The sequence below is a fragment of the Gopherus evgoodei genome, chromosome 5 (assembly GCF_007399415.2).
Source record: "Gopherus evgoodei ecotype Sinaloan lineage chromosome 5, rGopEvg1_v1.p, whole genome shotgun sequence".
In the NCBI taxonomy this organism is placed as follows: Eukaryota; Metazoa; Chordata; order Testudines; family Testudinidae; genus Gopherus; species Gopherus evgoodei.
The window spans coordinates 27,205,836-27,226,006 of record NC_044326.1 but is presented as its reverse complement, the minus strand read 5'-3'; the positions used below and the strand labels follow the sequence as shown (position 1 = coordinate 27,226,006).

The window sequence follows — 20,171 nt, the reverse complement described above, 5'->3', positions numbered from 1 at the left end:
CACGCTCCATTGTTCCAACGACCGACACGGGCAGTAAGAAGGAAATGAGGAGTGGTTGGGCTGGCAGGGGTATATATCCGGCGCCATGGTGGCGCCACTCCAAGGGGCGACCCAGCCGACCGAGTGTTGCTAGGGTAAAAATCTTCCGACGAAAGTGCACGCGGCGCGCGCGCACCTAACTAGAATGGATATGAGCAAGCTCTCGAAGAAGAACAGCCTGGCTACCATAGGAAGGGAGACAGAAAGAAAAGGGGTACAAGTGACAAGAGGAAGCTTTACGATTGCTCTGTGATCTGAGGAAGGTATCCAGTTGGATGAAGAGTGCCTGCCACAAAAGTAAAAAGGAATAGGATTGGATTCTTACCTTTGTTTTCCTCATAAGCAAGTTTTTCCTCAGATTCTTCTGAAGAATTCTGTACATTTTTTTCCGGAAAAGAGGGTGCTTGAGCTTTATTCCTCTGTTCAGGTTCAAGCCTGGACCTACAAGCACAAGAGCCCATAATTTAACTAAGTTTATACAGCTGATTCTCCCTAAAATGAGAATAAGGAGTTAATCAAAGATTACTTGGAAATACAGCACACAGTAAAGTCATCCTTACAAAACTCTTATGAAAATTTATTAGCCAAGACACAAAATCTACTTACCATCCTTTACCATGATGTTTGAGAATAATAAATGAAATGAAAAACGTTTTACTCAGTCCAGAAAAAGTAATTATTTGCTCAGGGTAAGCAAAATATTGTATCCATTTATTGCAGCCATATTAAAGATTTCAATGAACTTCCTTTGATAAACCTAGCATATTAAAATGTCAATTCTAACAGTCCTCTAATACCAAACATGCTTTCTGTTTGGCCAATGGCCAATTCAACATTAGTTTTCAAGTAATTTTTGAGTTCTTACTGTATATATTATCAAAATATCATCAAGCAAAGGTAACAAAATATAAACTCTCAGCATCTGGTTTCAAACATAATTATCTTTACTCAGCAAGCCAAAGTACTCCAGTAGTGCAGCCAGTAAAGGAAAATGAATCTCATATATACTGTTTGCCGAAGAGCATAGTGGATACTTAGATGCAAATCAAGAAAGTTTTATATGATGTACAACTGCAACTGTCTGTAATGTTAATAAGTGTGGTATGAAAAGAGCATTGGGCTGAGACTTAGGAAACATGAACTCCATCCTCAGCTCAGCCACTGGCCTGCTAAGTGACTTTAGGCAAGTCACTTAATCTCTCTGTGTCTCGGTTTCTTCATCTGTAAAATGGGGATAATGATGCTGCCCTCATTTGTAAAATGCTTTGAGATCTACTGATTAAAATAGCTACATAAATAAATTAATTAATCCCTATCTCTTCTTATTATTAAAAGTCCAATTAAAATATCAGTTGTTTATTCAGTGATCTCTGACTAAATATCTGTCATATATATTTCTCCTAAAAAAAAAAAAATACAAAAATAGAGTAATAGTGGGATTGAAAATGAGCAGTAAACTTCAGTGGTTTGCCTTTCTCAGCTATTAACTCTATCAGCAAGAGAGTGCACAACTGAAGCTAAACTACTGTGTTATATGGAGCAACTAAATAGCAGCTCTGACTACTTTATATTTTTTCCAGTATTGATGAAAATTTGCTACCTAAGAACGCAAATGACTGATAAAAACTATCAGGCAGTAACACCTGTCCACACAGTGCACTAGGTATTGCACTAGCTTACACACACACACACTTTTACTGTGTCTAAATACTTGTGTACAATCCTTTTGTATTAGGATGTGTGTTAGGATATTAATAAAAATGGAGAAAGTGGAATAAAAAGTCTAATCTAGTCATTCTCACTATGGGGGATGGATAGCTCAGTGGTTTGAGCATTGGCCTGCTAAACCCAGGGTTATGAGTTTAATCCCTGAGGGTGGGTCATTTAGGGAACTGGGATAAAAATCTGTATGGGGACTGGTCCTGCTTTGAGCAGGGGGTTGGACTAGATAACCTCCTGAGGTCCCTTCCAACTCTGATATTCTATGATATAATTACTCTATGATATGATTTAAAACAAGACAAAAGAGAGGTAACAGGAACTCTGTGTGGTCTAAAAAATTAACTACAAGAACTGGGTCTTGGGGGAAGCATGTACAGTAAAGAAAAGCCTTCTGTATGTACTATAGACAGAAATCTATGGTTTGCTGAAGATGACAATAACAATTGTTCTGAAAACCAATAAAATACTGATTCCCCATATAAATGAAAACTAACTTTAAAAGCTGTATCCACTGCCAGAGTTTGTAGTTTGTACCTATGAACCTATAATTTTAAATATCAATGAATATAACTATTTTTAACTAATTAGGCACGTTTCATAAAATAATAGAAATGTAGGGCTGGAACGGACCTTCAGAGGTCTGTCCAGCCCTTTCTGCTGAGGCAGGACCAAGTAAACCTAGACCATCCCTGACAGGTGCTTGTCCAATCTGTTCTGAAAAACCTCTAGTGATGGGGATTCTGCAACCTCCCTTAGAAGCTTCAGAGTCGTAGTCGTGTTAGTCTGTATCAGCAAAAAGAACGAGGAGTACTTGTGGCACCTTAGAGACTAAAGTGGGTTTAGCCCATGAAAGCTTATGTCCAAATAAATTTGTTAGTCTCTAAGGTGCCACAAGTATTCCTCATTCTTTTTCCTTAGAAGCTCGTTTCAGATCTTAACTACCCTCGGATCTAACCTACATCCCCTTTGCTGCAGATTAAGCCCATTACTTCTTGTCCTATCTTCAGTGGACATGAGTAACAACTAATCACAGTCCTCATTTAACAGCCTATAACATATTTGAAGACTATTATCAGGTCCCCCACAGCCTTCTTTTCTCAAACTAAAGGTCATTTTGAATTCTAATTCTGTTCTCCAAAGCGCTTGGAACCCTTCTCAGCTTGGAGTCATCTGCAAATTTTATAAGCACACTCTGCAAGTCATTAACACAAATACTGACTAGTACTGGTCCCAAGACTGATCCCTGGAGGATCCCACTAGATACACTCTCTGTCTGACAGCAAACCATTGATAACTACCAAGTATGGTCTTTTAACCAGTTATGCACCCACTTTATAGTAATTGAATCTAGACTACATTTTCCTAGTTTGCTCACGGAAATATCACAAGGGACTGTGTCAAAAGTCTTATTAAAATCAAGATACATTTCATCTACTGCTTTCTCACTATCCACTAGGTCAGTAACCTAGCAACATAAAAAGAGAAGGATAACAGCCCACTTCTCTTAACATTTCATTTTGGGAAATTAGTCAAATCGAATTGGCAGAACTTTTGAATACACAAAGCCAAATTATATTATGTCAGGAAATTACAACACCCAAATAGTTTGTTTAAGATTTAGCATGCTCATCTAAATAAAGAGAAATAAGATTCACTTAAACAATACTAAAAAAGGCTTCTGTTAACAAGCATATATTTAATGCCTGCTAAACTACAGTAAAGAAGATCTGATGAAGGACTGACTTTTAAATAAATATATCCCTTTATTTTTTGTAATCCTTAACTTCCAGAGTATGCTAATATACCCATTTTCAATTAAAAATGAATAAAAAGCCTGCAATGCAGCAGACTTTTAACAAAACCTAGTTTAAATAATAAAACAAATTCTTATTATCACATAAAGTGTCTCCTGAAATCCTTAGGGAAATTACAAATCAACTAGTTGAAGCCATATGAAAGAAAGCAATTTTTCTTTAAAGTCATCAGAAAGATTGGTTTATGCCCTGTGATTTATTTAAATTGAATTTTAATTTAAATAGCAATTTAGCTATTATATCACATCTGCAATGCATACAGCCTCCACCTGGCTAACATCTGCTTTCTGGTTTTTACAATGGGTAATAGTGGCAAAACAACATCCTTTGCTCTTCTGCTCAAGATTTTATTTAAGTGTTACAGTATTGCTTAGCCTTGAGAGAAGTTCTAACTTCTAGTGTATCTCTTTTTCTCCATTGTTAGTGCATATAAAATTAATTTGTTTTCCCATTTAGTTCACTGAGGCATCTTGAAAATGGTGAGCAGAATAGCAGGGAACATTTATTAGCTTAATAGATGACTGCTGGAATCAAACTTTTTTTCTTCAAAATTCAATATGAAGAATACTGAATCTGACAAGATTTTATGCTTAATACACAAGACTTGATTGCTGGGTTACTTTTTATCCATTGTGTCATCACGAGAAGCTGCCTCTCAATGGGTTACAAAAAATTTTAAGGAGTTATCCTGACTTTCTCATACAGTTGGTTTCAACCTCTCCACAAAAGAAAAATAAAATAGATCTTATAGCTATTTATTTCTAAGGGGAAAAGCCTCAAGTGAATCCCATCACCTCTAATTACAGATGTTGTATGAGTCTGGGTGGATATTTAAAGACACCCCACTAGTTTTAATTTAAATAATACCTGACATGTTTGCACTTTAACCAGATAAAGGAGTATGAGTTCTTTGAAACATTTTTGAGACTTTAACTACTGGCACATATGTTGTGCAATTTGTTATTTCCACATGAAAACCTGCCTAAGGGAAATCAGGGTTAAAATTTGCATTGTGAAGACTGAGAAAAGACTGGCAGTATTACAACTTTAGAGACTTTGCTTTTTAGACGTGACATACTTTAAATTGTTAACTTCCTCACTCTGTTTCCCCACATGAAAATGAACAAACCAAAAAGAAAAAACTTGCAGGCAGCTGTGTTTGTAACCCTTGGTTGGAAAAAAGCAACAACCTGCATATTCTTTCACAGTAGCCTTCCTTGAAAAAAAATATTCATTTGGATAACCGGATGTTCCAGGGGAGTAGTAAAATAGCACTTAAGATTTTTCACCTCTAGGCGACTAGTTCAATCTAACTCATGCTAGTGGCAGAAGGAAGTGTTTATCTTCCAATAGCTGTTTGATAAGCTATGAGTTTGTGGTTTCAATCCAGTTTCTAGTTAGTCCTCATCACAAAAAATGCCAAGTCAAGCATTCTTTTCTCTCTCTTAGCAGTGTCCACAGGAAGATCAGAGCAGAATGGGCATGAAGAGTGAACAATTACTCACAGAGCGGGTATCCTTCGTATCAGGTTTGAGGAATTCTGTCAGGTTGCAGTGTCCCCAAACTGGATGATTTTACATACAGTAGCATATATCTGTATAATCAAGCGGAGTGCCCCAAGGGTCGGTCCTGGGGCTGGTTTTGTTCAATATCTTCATTAATGATCTGGAGGATGGCGTGGACTGCACCCTCAGCAAGTTTGCAGAGGACACTAAACTGAGAGGAGTGGTAGATAACGCTGGAGGGTAGGGATAGGATACAGAGGGACCTAGACAAATTAGAGGATTGGGCCAAAAGAAACCTGATGAGGTTCAACAAAGACAAGTGCAGAGTCCTGCACTTAGGACGGAAGAATCCCACGCACTGCTACAGACTAGGGACCGAATCGCTAAGCAGCAGTTCTGCAGAAAAGAACCTAGGGGTTACAGAGGACAAGAAGTTGGATATGAATTGACGGCGTGCCTTTGTTATCAAGAAGGCTAACAGCATTTTGGGCTGTATACGTAGGGGCATTGTCAGAAGATCGAGGGACGTGATCATTCCCCTCTATTTGACATGGGTGAGGTCTCATCTGGAGTACTGTGTCCAGTTTTGGGCCCCACACTGCAAGAAGGATGTGGAAAAATTGAAAAGAGTCCAGTGGAGGGCAACAAAAATGATTAGAGGGCTGGAGCACATGACTTATGAAGAGAGGCTGAGGGAACTGGGATTGTTTAGTCTGCAGAAGAGAAGAGTGAGGAGGGATTTGATAGCTGCTTTCAACTACCTGAAAGGGGGTTCCAAAGAGGATGAAGCTAGACTGTTCTCAGTGGTGGCAGATGACAGAACAAGGAGTAATGGTCTCAAGTTGCAGTGGGGGAGGTTTAGATTGGATATTAGGAAAAACTTTTTCACTAGGAGGGTGGTGAAGCACTGGAATGGGTTACCCATGGAGGTGGTGGAATCTCCTTCCTTAGAGGTTTTTAAGGTCAGGCTAGAGAAAGCCCTGGCTGGGATGATTTAGTTGGGGATTGGTCCTGCTTTGAGCAGGGGGTTGGACTAGATGACCTCCTGAGGTCCCTTCCAACCCTGATATTCTATGATCTAATTGTAAAAAGGATGGGATTACAGAGGCAATTTCAGATCTACACAAGAGTTTCCTTCTATTTGTGGGTTTCAAGTCAGATGGTTAACTCTTCTTTTAACAATTCTGTGGTTTATTCATATACATATCTGAAATCTGGAACAAATGGTTATATATTTTAGCATTCAGCATTTTATAGTCTTCACGGTATGATACAGGCATAAAAGGTACTAATATGCAGCCATTCACAATGAAACCTCCACATATTGCTGATTCTAATAAATATGTGCATCAGTTGAGAATTGCTGGTCCCATGCTTTAGGTTCACATTTATTCAGTTAAAGAGTTACATAGGGAATCAGGCAATTTAAAAGCAACTACTCACAATCTTTTCTTATCTACCATTCGTTTGACTCGTACAGCTCTTTGTTCAGAGTACAGCTTACACACTCCTGTTCAAAAATGTCAAGAGCAGAAAAATATGTAGTTAGACGACCACGATTTTCTCTCAGAAATTATCAGTATGATTTAAAAATATAAAAATAAAGAGGTTGACAATACTGTACAATCAAATAATCATTCACTTTGAACTTGTTATACATTTGTAGAAAAACAAGTACAAGGTACTTTTTAAATAATCTTCAGTAAAGTCCAAGACAGCTGCTCTGTGCTCTCTCACTTGTGGGGATTGGACGTTCTTGTGTGCTGAAATGAAAAATTTCAAGATAATATTTTACACTTTTATTGAAGAATATGAAAGCCCAGCTCTTCAGTTTGCCACAGAATATACTCTATATACAGCTTTATATTTATAAAAGTCTATTAGTAGTATATTTTAAGAAATTAAATGTATATCTTCACAATAGCAATTATAGAAAATAAAAAATAGTATCACATAGTTTACCTTTTATTGTTGCTTGTAGATATTCTCTTCAGGTGCCCTACTCATGTCAATTACATTTGAATTAACTATAGACTTTTGCTCAAGCCAAGCTTAAAGAGACAAATATAAAGCTCAATTTACCTGTAATGTTCTAGACTGTAAACTCTCCAGGATAGAGATTGTCATGATATTTGTGTCTTGCCCAGTGCCAAACACCAAATTTGACAAATAAACATTTGTTTTTTATTTTAATAATATATAGCTCCCATGACTACATTACAGATATACTTTTCTGATTAGTGCTTCAGAGGTGTATCTATCTATCTATGAAAGCAGCAAAGAATCCTGTGGCACCTTATAGACTAACAGACGTTTTGGAGCATGAGCTTTCGTGGGTGAATACCCACTTCTTCAGATGCATGTCATGCATATCTATCTATGGAAGCTTAAATTTGATGCAAACCTTTAGTATACTTAATCCACAATCTTTATCACATATTAGAAAAGACCGGCCTTTTAGCAAGAAAACCTAGGGTAATCCAACCCTGACACAGTATGCCCACCCATTCCTTGAATTTATCTTTACAATGTATTCCAGTCTCTTCTCTTAATAGTCTACTCCCTGTGCTGATGGTCCTCTTTGGAGTTTATATAATAAAGACAAGAAATAGATACTTATTTCTAAGGGCTTGTCTACACAGAGCAGTAATATAGATTCTAGAAATCACACTTCTGAAGTGCACTGAAGTGTTGCACATTAACTGGTCCATGTAGATCCTGCTGGTGCGCACTAAAGGTACTCCAGTGTGCTTTAATGTAGTGTTTGAAACAGTACTATGTTAAAGAGCATATGAAATATTACGAACAGATTACCGGTACTCAATACAGTATATATGAGTAAAATATACAAAAAATGTATACAAAGAAAGCCCCAACCTCCTCTCCCCTCAATTTTTAGGGATCTACATAAAACTCAAAATTTCCTAAAAATAATCCCCCCCAAATAAAATTAATAAAACCCCCAAAATAGAAACCCTAGTAATATATTATCTTTACCAGAGCAATTTGTCCTCTTCTTGTAGCTGAGCTGTCATGACTGACCATGACCTTTGACATGCCATGTACTCACATGACACTTGGTGCATGCAGTCAAATCCATTTTAAAAAGGCAAAAGAACACTCAGGTCTTGAACCCTCATAAAATATACCCTGAGAGGCTTTCATCTGGATATCAGAAGACTCTTCCTCAAACTATCAAGATTGGCCATATTCCTTTACAAAACTCAGTATCCAGCAGTGGCCACAATATTTCAAGAGTGCTATCAAGAAAACTTTGCATAATGAAACCATTATCACTTAGTTGTATACAACTAATTCTTCTTGGCCAGTCTCTATGAATGTTTAGTTTGTGGCAAGTGGTGGTGTGAACAGTTTCCTAGTGCATTTTGATCTAGCTCGCTTTAAACCAGGAGTAGATCTAAGCCAGTGGTGGGTAACCTGTGGCCTGCATGCGGCCCATCAGGGTAATCTGATTGCGGGCCATGAGACATTTTGCTGACGTTGACCATCTGCAGGCACGGTTCACCGCAGCTCCCAGTGGCCGTGGTTCCCAGCCAATGGGAGCTGCAGAAAGCGGTGGCAAGTATGTCCCTGCAGGCCGCTGCTTCCCGCAGCTCCCATTGGCTGGAAACGGCAACTGCGGCCACTGGGAGCTGCGGGGGACAGTGCCTGCATGCAGTCAACATCAGCAAAATGTCTCACAGCCCGCAATCAGATTACCCTGATGGGCCACGTGCGGGCCGCAGGTTGGCCACCACTAATCTAAGCACACTATAGAACTGTTAGTGTACAGCAGCTGGGTCCACATGGACAATAAGCGTGTGGCAGTCTAGTGTGGGGTTGATTTACACCTCAATTTGCCAGGAAAGAAGTGTTTGTGTGGACAAGCCCTCTGTTTATGAGGTAATAGAAAATGTAAAATCTTTTAATATTGGAATACTCTGCATCACTGAAGGGTTTCATTTTTTGTTAGAATTTCCTCTAGAAGAAAGGCTTCAAATTTAGCAAGGACAACTGATTAATTCTCATTTTTGTCCATACTTCATTGAAATCTTCAATTTTATCACTATTTATCAGAACTAATGTAACAAATAACTAGAGCACCATTCTGTGGTATGGAACATAAGTTTGAAAATGAAAAGTAATTTCACTTCAAGATACACTATTTTTTTATATTTCTAGACATAAAAGACTGACATTATAAGCATTTTGTGCAAAATTTAGTTTCTGTATTGTTCCCAGATTCCATAAAAACAAATAATACCCAACAACCTTCACTTAGGGTGAAATCTTGGACCCATTGACTTCAGTAGGGCTAGGATATCACCTTTTAACACAAAAGCTAGGTCTGATTTAAAAGGGATATGCTTAGAAATGGTGGGGAAAGTAATGATGAAGATTTAGTAACTACACAGTCTGATTAGAAATATTTCTATTTCTCTACTCTGTACATACTGGTCACTTAAGCTGTTGACTTTCCCAGTAACTGTACTAACAAAAGTCGCCTATTGACTTTATTGGATTTTGGGTCAGGCCCGTATGCCATTTTGCCAAAAATTATTACTTACATGGTAAATGTTAAAAAAGACTTAGATTTTTTTTCTTTTAATCAGATGCTAATTAATGGACTGGGGTGGCTAGGTTAAATTCTATATGCTGGACTCTCTCCTTTAACTCATACAAATGTACATCAAGAATAATTCCACTGAAGTCAGGAGTTACATGGGTTTAAGTGAATGGAAAATTAAACTCTATGTATTTTTCTTTTAAAAGGTTGTTCTGTATATTGTTCAACCTTCACAGTCATATCAGCATTTATCATGAACTCTTCAATAATTAACATAATCCATTTACCATTATACTAATTTACCTTCTGTTCTCAGCTGTTGAATGGCATCAGCACATGTCCTCATAAATATCTGAGCATCCTGATCAATCTGATCACGTTCTGTGTCTGTCATCCTAATGTATTCTGACATAAGATGGCTGGGGGAAAAAAACAAATACTATCATTTTTTAAAATCCTGTATAATTTATAAATATATATTTTGACCTTCCTTTCCCCACTTCTCTTCATAAAGGTTTTTTGATGTTGTTTTGTTTTGTTATAAAGCCTGATTTTCATAAAGAACAAGACGGTGCAACAGGCCACTCTCAAAGTACAATACCCAGAACATAGGTGGAATATTACTAAAAATCAGTCACCTACCTGTGACTGTTGTTCAAAATGCGTTGCACGTCCATTCCACTGTGGGTGTGCGCACGCCTCTAGCGCTGTTGTCAGAGAACTTTTCCCCCTCTTCAGTACCTATCGGGGCAGCTTGAGCACCCTCGGCCATCGCATGCCACTGCATGCACGTATAAGAGGACAGAGCCTCCCTGACTCTCCACAGTTCCTTCTTACTGGATAGACTCCGATAGAGAGGAGAAGGAAAGTGGGTCATGGAATGGACATGTGCAACACATTTCGAAGAACACCATTTACAGAAAGGTAGGTGTGACCAAACGCACCTCTATATTCACCACTGTGGTAATAATCTTTATATAAAATATCCCTTGTGAGGAAGCATTTGAAAACTAACAACTCACTGATTAGTAAAATCATGATGAAATGTGTGTAGCAACATTATACGCAAAGTTATGAACATAAGCTGAAATTATGACTCAAGGTGTTTACCAGGCAAGTCTGAAGAGTGGGTAAACCAGTTTCTCAAAGCTGACACCTCTAGCCACGTGTCCTCAAAGCTGATGGGCAACCACCTGTCATATGGCCATTCTTTGGCAAGGGAGGAGGGCAGGAACAAACAGATCTTTATTTTAGCAAACAACAGCATGGAACCTCTTACAACAAAAGACTCCTTGTCTCTGTCCTCACAGCAGGAATTAACTTTATCTTGGGGTAACCCTCAAGGAAATGCATTCAAAGGAGGACTGGACTATTAATGGTTCTTTGATTATTAGCGGCAAATATGTCCAATTTTTGGCCTGTGATGGGACATTAGATAGGGTGGGATCTGAGTTACCACAGAGAATTTTTTCCTGGGTGTCTGGCTGGTGAGTCTTGCCCACATGCTCAGAGTTTAGCTGATCACCATATTTGGGGTCGGGAAGGAATTTTCCTCCAGGGCAGACTGGCAGAGGCCCTGGGGTTTTTTTTTGCCTTCCTCTGCAGCGTGGGGAACGGGTCACTTGCTGGAGGATTCTCTGCACCTTGAAGTCTTTAAACACAAGTTGAGGACTTCAATAGCTCAGACATAGGTCAGAAGTTTGTTACAGGAGTGGGTGGATAAGATTCTGTGGCCTGCGTTGTGCAGGTCAGACTAGAAGATCATATTGGTCCCTTCTGACTTCAAAGTCTATGAGTCTATAAAGTGAGGGGCAAAATCACCTCACAGTATCTCTTCCCATCCATCTCTCTCTCTCTTTTACCTAAGACAACAAAAGGAAGCAGCCATTTGATTTTTGGACCTGAAACGTGGACAGTCGTGTCATTGGGAGCATGTGGTAAGGCTCTTATCTTGAACCAAGTCTAATTTGTTACGTTTTTGCACAAGAAGGCATTTTCTCTTTATTTCTCATGTAACCATTTCTGACTTTAATGCCTTATGGTTGTACTCACGTAAAACCTCTTAGTGGTTAAATAAACTTGTTTTCTTCTTGAATTAAACAAATCTAGTGTTGCATTCAAACTGAACTGTTTAGGTAACTCCATTTAAAGTAGCAAACTGTTGGACATTGTTCCCTTACAGGGGCAACAAACCTAAAATATTTGAACTTTCCAGGAAAGGCCTGGACATTGCAGAACCCACATTTTGAAGGAAAATTCAACACTGGGAGTGTGTTGGGGTCATCCTCCAAGTAGTAACGAAGGCTGGTGGAAATCAGAGTGTGACTGGAGTGTGCTGGCAGGCTGCAGCTATACACAGACACTCAGGGAATTACCTACATTCTGTTTAGCCGTTTATGAGGGGCTCAAGTTGGGAACTAAAGCTGCAAAGCATTGTGAGATACCCCAGGCTGCACGGCAGCCGGCGACACAACCCCTCACTGGCTGGATTGTACCCTGGAATGTCATAGTAGGTAAACATTTTTTCTTCTTCGAGTGATTGCACATGTCCATTTGACTGTAAGGGAATCACGAACAGATTAACATGAAGGAGGGCTCAGAGTCTACTTGAATAGTGATTGTAGAACAACCTGTCTGAAATTGGCTCCATTCCTAGACTGGCTAGAAATGGCATAATGAGCAGCAAAAGTGTGAACAGATGACCAAGTTGTCACTCTGCAAATGTCTCAGATAGGTACTTGCATAAGGAAAGCTACTGAAGCTGCTTGAGCTTTTGTCGAATTGGCAAAGGCTCTAGGAAGTGACATGATATTAGTTAACTGGTAGCACAAATGAATGCAGGAAGAAATCCTCTGAGGAGAAGCCAGTTGGCCTTTCATCCTGTCTGCAATCATGACAAATAACTACACTGAGGATCCAAAGGACATAGTGTGGTCCACCCAGCCCAGGTGAGCAGTTGGAAGACAGACACATACACAAGGACATGCTATAAGGGGAGCTATCAGAGGGAACAAGAACTACAGGACGTCCCAAGCGTCGCTATAAAGACACATACAAGCGAGATATGAAGGAATTTTGAATTGATCCTGACCAATGGGAAATCTTGGCAAGCGATCGTAACAAGTGGTACAATCATTTCCATTAGGGCATCAAAGTCCATGACAGGAGCTGGCTCCTACAGCTTGAAGAGAAAAGAGCCCATACGAAGCAAGCAGCTCCCAACCAAGACACACACATTTTAACAAATGCCAAAAAACATGCAAATCTCGGATTGGACTGTTCAGTCACGAGACACTGCAAACCAGCTACATCATAGGCTGCAATTCCCACAGTCTCCCATACACAAAAGGATGCCAATATCAGTGTGGTCCAAGTAGAAGGCTAAAGCTCTTTCAACATCCAATGAATGACGTTTATCCTCATCTCTATGCATGTGAGGCTTTGGGAAGAAAACTGGCAAATAATTTGCTTGGTTAATGTGGAAATTGGAAACTATCTTTGTCAGGAATTTTGGGTGGGGTGGAGGTAAACTTTATCCTTGTAGAAAACTGTACAAGGAAGTTCTGAAACTAAGGTTCTCAACCTGCTGAGGTTATCACAACCACAAATGCCACGATCAGAAAGGTGGAGTAGGGAGCAAGACACAAGAGGTTCAAAGAATAATCCCATTAATTTTGCTAGCACCAGGTTGAGATCCCCTGGAGGAACAAGTTCTGGTACCTGTGGGTATCGACTCATAGACTCTAGGACTGGAAGGGACCTCGAGAGGTCATCGAGTCCAGTCCCTTGCCCTCATGGCAGGACCAAATACTGTCTAGACCATCCCTAAGAGACATTTATCTATCCTACTCTTAAATATCTCCAGAGATGGAGATTCCACAACTTCCCTAGGCAATCTATTCCAGTGTTTAACTACCCTGACAGTTAGGAACTTTTTCCTAATGTCCAACCTAAATCTCTCTTGCTGCAGTTTAAGCCCATTGCTTCTTGTTCTATCATTGGAGGCTAAGGTGAACAAGTTTTCTCCCTCCTCCTGATGACACCTTTTTAGATACCTGAAAACTGCTATCATGTCCCCTCTCAGTCTTCTCTTTTCCAGACTAAACAAACCCAATTCCTTCAGCCTTCCTTCATAGGTCATGTTCTCAAGCCCTTAAATCATTCTTGTTGCTCTTCTCTGGACCCTCTTCAATTTCTCCACATCTTTCTTGAAATGCGGTGCCCAGAACTGGACCCAATACTCCAGTTGAGGCCTAACCAACGCAGAGTAAAGCGGAAGAATGACTTCTCGTGTCTTGTTTACAACACACCTGTTAATGCATCCCAGAATCACGTTTGCTTTTTTTGCAACAGTATCACACTGTTGACTCATATTAAGCTTGTGGTCCACTATGACCCCTAGATCTCTTTCTGCCATACTCCTTCCTAGACAGTCTCTTCCCATTCTGTATGTGTGAAACTGATTGTTCCTTCCTAAGTGGAGCACTTTGCATTTATCTTTATTGAACTTCATCCTGTTTACTTCAGATCATTTCTCCAATTTGTCCAGATCATTTTGAATTTTGACCCTGTCCTCCAAAGCAGTTGCAATCCCTCCCAGTTTGGTATCATCCGCAAACTTAATAAACATACTTTCTATGCCAACATCTAAATCGTTGATGAAGATATTGAACAGAACCGGTCCCAAAACAGACCCCTGCGGAACCCAACTTGTTATACCTTTCCAGCAGAATTGGGAGCCATAAATAACTACTCTCTGAGTACGGTTATCCAGCCAGTTATGCACCCACCTTATAGTAGCCTCATCTAAATTGTACTTTCCTAGTTTATCTATAAGAATATCATGCGAGACCATATCAAATGCCTTACTAAAGTCTAGGTATATCACATCCACCACTTCTCCCTTATCCACAAGGGCTCGTTATCCTATCAAAGAATGCTATAAGATTAGTTTGACACGATTGTTCTTTACAAATCCATGCTGGCTATTCCCTATCACCTTACCACCTTCCAAGTGTTTGCAGATGATTTCTTTAATTACCTGCTCCATTAAACTGTTTAACTCTTTTAGAAATCTGATATTGGGATTGCAAAAAAGCAATCTATTACTCACTGAAGGGTGGAAAGCTGAAATTGCTGCTAAAGGTACTGTAGCAGAACTGTCAGATCTTGATGTTTTAGGTGCAACAGATAGCCCTAAATGTGGTTGATGGAAGCTTGCACTAGAGAGACACATTTCTGTTGTGACCAGATAGAAAAACATTTCCATTTGGCCAGGAAAGTACACCCTATTGAAGCCTTGCAGAAGCATTTCCTGAACGTCTTCTGATCAAGCCCTTTCTACTGGTGTTAGCCAAGAAGCATCCAGGCTGTCAAGCTTGCAGATTGCAGTGGAGCAGATGGCCATGGTCCTGAAAAATTACGTCTGGATCCAACAGAAAAGGCAGAGGAGGTCTCACCGACAATGCTAGTAGGGTTGAGAACAAGTGTTGTCAAGGAAACACTGGTGCTCTTAGTATGAGGTAAGCATCGTCTGTTTGGTCTTGAACAAGACTATGGAAAGTAATGGTATCAGAGGACAGGCATAAGGCACAGACTTCTTCCATGGTAGCAAGAAAGCATCCATCAATGAATCTGCACTGTGATGACCCCAACACTCCTCCTGAGAGCGGAACTGATGGCAGTTTCTATTGGCCTTCACTGCCAAACAAGTCCGCTTGGGAGTCCCCCACACCTGGAAGAGTGACTTGACACATCCGGATGTAGTGATTATTCATGGTGAGTGGAGAAAGACGTGCTCAGAGGACCTGCCATTGTGTTCTGCTTTCCTGGAGGTAAGCTGCTTTGAGATGAACGGAGCTGATGATGCAGAACTCCCACAGCAGAATTGTCTCCTGGCACAGTTGCAACTAACATGCCCCTCCCTGTCTGTTTACACAGAATGTAGTTGCTGTGTTGTCTATTAGCACTAGCAGATTTTTCCCCACAAGATGTGGACAGAAGGCTGAACAGCCTAGACTAACAGCACATAGCTCCCTGATGTTTATATGAGTCCTCCTGCGAAGACCGTAACCCTTGAGTCTGCAGGGTTCCCATGTGTGCCACTCTACCCAGGAATGGGGAATCTGTGATCAGTGTAAGCACTGGTTGCAGGAAAATGAAGGGAACTTCCAAATAAGCTTTTCAAGGGTCTGTCCACCAGTCCAGAGAGGACAAAGTTACCTCTGGTATGTGATCTACTCTGTAGATAACATCAACTGGGAGCATACAATGATGCTAGCCATTCCTGAAGCGTCCTGAGGTGTGGACTGGCATGCTGTACTATACAGGTACATGCTGCCATGTGCCCCAGGAGTTTGAGGCAAGTGTGCATTGTGGTAACAGGATATGGCTTTCATTCCATGATCAAGCCTTGGAGCAACTGGAACCTTGTGTGAAGCAGAAATTGTATTCTTTGCACAGGTTTCAGAATTGATTTGTCTGGACTGAATAATAACCCCCAAAGCATTGCAAGTGGACTAGATCAGGGGTTGGCAACCTTTGAGAAGTGGTGTGCCATGTCTTCATTAATTTAAGGTTTCGTGTTCCAGTGAAAGGTTTTGCATGCTAGACCAGCAGCGCAGGCAGCAGACGGATCCCCAGATCAACAGTGGGATGAGATGCTCATCCTGCTGTTGGTCTGGGGTCCCGGCCGCCAGCCCCGCTCACCCAGGGTCCCAGCCACCGGCCCCGCTCAGCCTGCTGCCGGCTGGGTTCCATCCATCCAGGCTGGCAGCAGGCTGAGCGGGGATGGTGGCTGGGACCCCGGCTGGCAGCAGCGTGCCACTAAAAATCAGCCTGCGTGCCACAGGTTGCCGACCCTGGACTAGATGATGGTCACAGAGGACAGTACTTGAATCTTGGACTGGCCTTTACTAGCCTGCCATCCAGGTAGGAGAACACATGGATCCCCAACCTCCGAAGATGTGCAGTTACCACCATCATCATGTACTCTGTGAGGGGCTGCTTATAGGCCAAACAGAAGTACTGCAAATTGGTAGTGGCTTCCATTCACTATGAAACTGAGAAACTTCCAGTAGTCTGGACTGATCTTTAAGCTGAGAGCAGCATATCAGTTCTCTTGTTCCAGGGAAGGAATAATAGAAAGTAGGGTAACCATGCGGAACTTTATTTTCCTCAGGTATTTGTTTCACTTCCTTGGACCTAAAATAGGCCTGACACTGCCTTTTACTTTGTGAATAAGGAAATAGAAGGAATAAAACCCTTCTCCCTGAGAAACAGAGGAACTTCCACTAGGGAGCCCACTAAAAAGGAGAAACTGGACCTCCTGCTGAAGAACAATCTTTAGAGAATGGTTCCTGAAGAGGGACAGGGAAAGCAAGTGGGAAGGGGGATAGAACCAAATTGAAGGTACTATCCCAGCTCCACAGAGGTCAAGACTCACTGAAGAGATGTGATACAAGCCCAAACACAGCGGAAGTGGGAGAGAATATTGCAAAACATAATCAGTAGGAAAAAAATGGGCCTGTAGGAACTGGTATACTGCCCTTGACAAACGTGTCAAATGTGTGTTTCGACTGGGCCACTGCTCAAGAGAAACCTGCGGTCGCAGAGGAGGAGGAGAAGGGAGGTTGACACCTCCTGTAATTCCTGCCCATTATTCTCTGTAGGTCTTGGGGCTCAGGTATCAAGCTCTGATATCTGCAAGCCTGCTGTGGCTGGAACTGCTTCCTCTTTTTCTGTAGTGTATAAATTCCAAGTGACTTCAGAGTTACCACGAACTCCTTTAAGCTATGTAGTGGCGCACGACTGCAGAGAGCGCCTGAGCCACCCTGACAGGTACCACTGACAGAAAAAGTTATCTGGCAGCTGTGAAAGAGGCCTGCACACACCTACAATAGAATGGACATGTTCAATCAGTCGAAGAAGAATCGAAGGCGATAAGTATTCAATGAAATGATCAATATTTGAGAACATGCTTTTGGGGATTTGTAAGAAAATTATTCGTGGAGAAATTTATTTCATACCATCAAACCCCTAGATGAAAGTCCACCACAAGTTCTCTTTTACCAAACTGACGAGAAAAAAAAAAAAAAAAAAAAAGAAGCATTACAACTGAAGAACCCACCATCTATTATTCTCAGTACCTGTTCTTTTTAGGCAGTTTTTGGTTCTGAAAGTAAAAGATCCATGTTTCAGAAGAACCACACTAGCTTACTGAACAGGATATAGGAACAACTCAAATAGTGAAAGAACTATAAAAATGTGGAGATTATGAGTTCCCTGAAATTCATGTGTTTGTCATTTCATACTCTGAATTTCCCCTTTATAATGAACATTGCTTGACTAATACAAAATCTCTGACCTCAAAGGACAGCACATAGAAGAAGGTGTATGGAAAAGAATATATTTAACATGATATAGGTTTATCAGATACTTGAAAACATCTACTACTGCTTGCCTCTTTATTTATAGATGATATATTATGCAGTTAATAGTTTCTAATAACATTTTACAATTAATCTTGTAGTTCAGAGATAACCTAAAATGAAAGCAAACATACAAAGGGTCAAATACCACCAGGGAGTTTTAAGCAGAACTCTCTCCATTCAAAGGCAAAACAGGTCCAATGCATTTAAGTGCCCACATTATAGCTTTAGTTTTTTAATTCAGCATATTATATCAGTAACACACATAACACACTAGATACCCAGTAAGATAATATACAAGGAGAGAATATCTATAGTCTGACAGTATCCACTTTTTAGGGATTCCATGGTTGCTCTGTACATGAGAAGGGAATAAAACTTTTACTGCAGTGATTTAATTCATATTTTTCTCATTCCCCCTGGCTATATATCCACCACAGCACATTACAACCCACTTTAAAACTATAAATGGAAACTTTTCCCCCAAATGTAATTAGTGAGATCCTTTATATGTGACCCAACTCTCCTACTTGGTAAGAACATTTATATTATATGGATGAACATATAATTATATTTATGTATAGTATATAAAAATAAAAAATGAGATAGTTGATAATCTGTATTTTATTCTGTTCTGTTTCTTATTATTCCCAGCTATGTGGTATACCAAGTGCATCATTGATGAGGTCAGAGTTGCCAATGAGAGCAATTCTAAATGCGAAGTACTATGAAATTATCTCAGTTTCTTTAAATAAAAGATAAACCAGCTAATCCAATTAGGGGAAGAAATGGGGAAAATTGTAACTCATAGGTGCAGCGACTTATGCTTCTTCCATTTACATAGTTAGCCATTTTATTTGTGGGTTTGTGTTTTTTTTGTTTTTTGTTTGTTTTATTTAAGAACTGAGAGGTTTCATAAATCTGTGACAAAATCCCAGTAGGAATTCTAGTCTTCCTAATTTGCACTTTAAAAATAGGATTTGGAGGATTAATGCTCAGAAATTGTCTCATTTCAGAAAAACAGTAGACATGCCATTCCACAGCCAGATTAAAGTAATATAGTTCAAATATAAATTATTTAGAGACAGATCAAGAGTGATTATGTAAAAGAAAATAGCAGTAATTATTTGAAATTATATTTCCATTATTTGAAAGTGTTACATCAAAGTGTTTTGTCAATACCTGAAAGAGTCAATGCAACTGTGCTGCAAAGTATGGGTTATAAATATTTTCTTTATAGAGATTTGGAGTGTGCATATAAATTCCTCACCCACAGTATAATAAAATGAATGCCACTAAACATATTGGGACAGATCCTCTGCTTTGCTCCACTCTCTCTCCATAGTTCAGGCAGTGCTCCTCTGACTAGGGTTAACCTGGCATGGGCGAATCCCCACAGGTAGATGCCAGTAAAGCCAGCTTTTATACTAGCCTCCACGTAGACCAAACACTGCGCTATGCCCCATATCCAGGTAGTTGGGGATGGGGCATACCACAATGCCCTCTAGCTATCCACAGCTAGTGAATGGTCACTAGAGGAATATTGTCAGAGGGAGTAGAGGTCTGCCTGACCACAACCTGATTAGCCCAAACCTTACATGAGCCTGAGTGTTGAGTCACTTTCAGACCCAACATGAACCTGACACTTCCCTCCAAACCTGTGTCAACACTGCCATCTCATCCTTGTGGCTTGGTCTGGTGAGGACTCCACACTCCCCAAGCCCAGGCCTACAATCCATCTTCGGCCATCTCCTGCCTATGGGGTCAGCGCAGCAGTGGCTGTGTCCCCCACTCCTGCCTTCTGACACTGCCTTGCTATGCTGTGTGTGCTGCAGAGCAAGACACGTTGTGACACAGTGGCACACTCACTCTGCAGCACACACAGCAAAGTGAAGCAGCAGTGGCTGGCAGGAGTGGGGCACACAGCTGCCGCTGTACCAACCCCATAGGCCGGAGGAGATGATCAGAGACTATCCAACCCAACCTGAGCCCAAGAACATCAGGTTGTTTTCAGACTCTACTCAACCCAAACCGGACACATGCAGTCGGGCTTGGGTTGGGTTGCAAGACTCTAAGCTGAAGCCTCAGGTTTCTC

The 20,171-nt window shown here is 40.5% G+C and overlaps 1 protein-coding gene across 5 annotated transcripts in view; it reads right to left on the bottom strand.

The window, feature by feature from the left end:
* STX18 (syntaxin 18) overlaps positions 1–20,171 on the bottom strand; it is a 119,419-nt gene that overhangs the window by 42,462 nt on the left and 56,786 nt on the right. For 4 of the 5 annotated variants that reach the window (XM_030563612.1, XM_030563610.1, XM_030563613.1 and 1 more), the window contains 4 exons: positions 9,951–10,066; positions 6,766–6,843; positions 6,524–6,590; positions 365–480 (listed from right to left, as the gene is read on the bottom strand). In XM_030563612.1, the coding sequence (XP_030419472.1) occupies positions 365–480; positions 6,524–6,590; positions 6,766–6,843; positions 9,951–10,066 (377 nt within the window). The remainder of the gene's footprint in view (positions 1–364; positions 481–6,523; positions 6,591–6,765; positions 6,844–9,950; positions 10,067–20,171) is intronic. The other variant, XM_030563611.1, reaches the window with a different exon arrangement.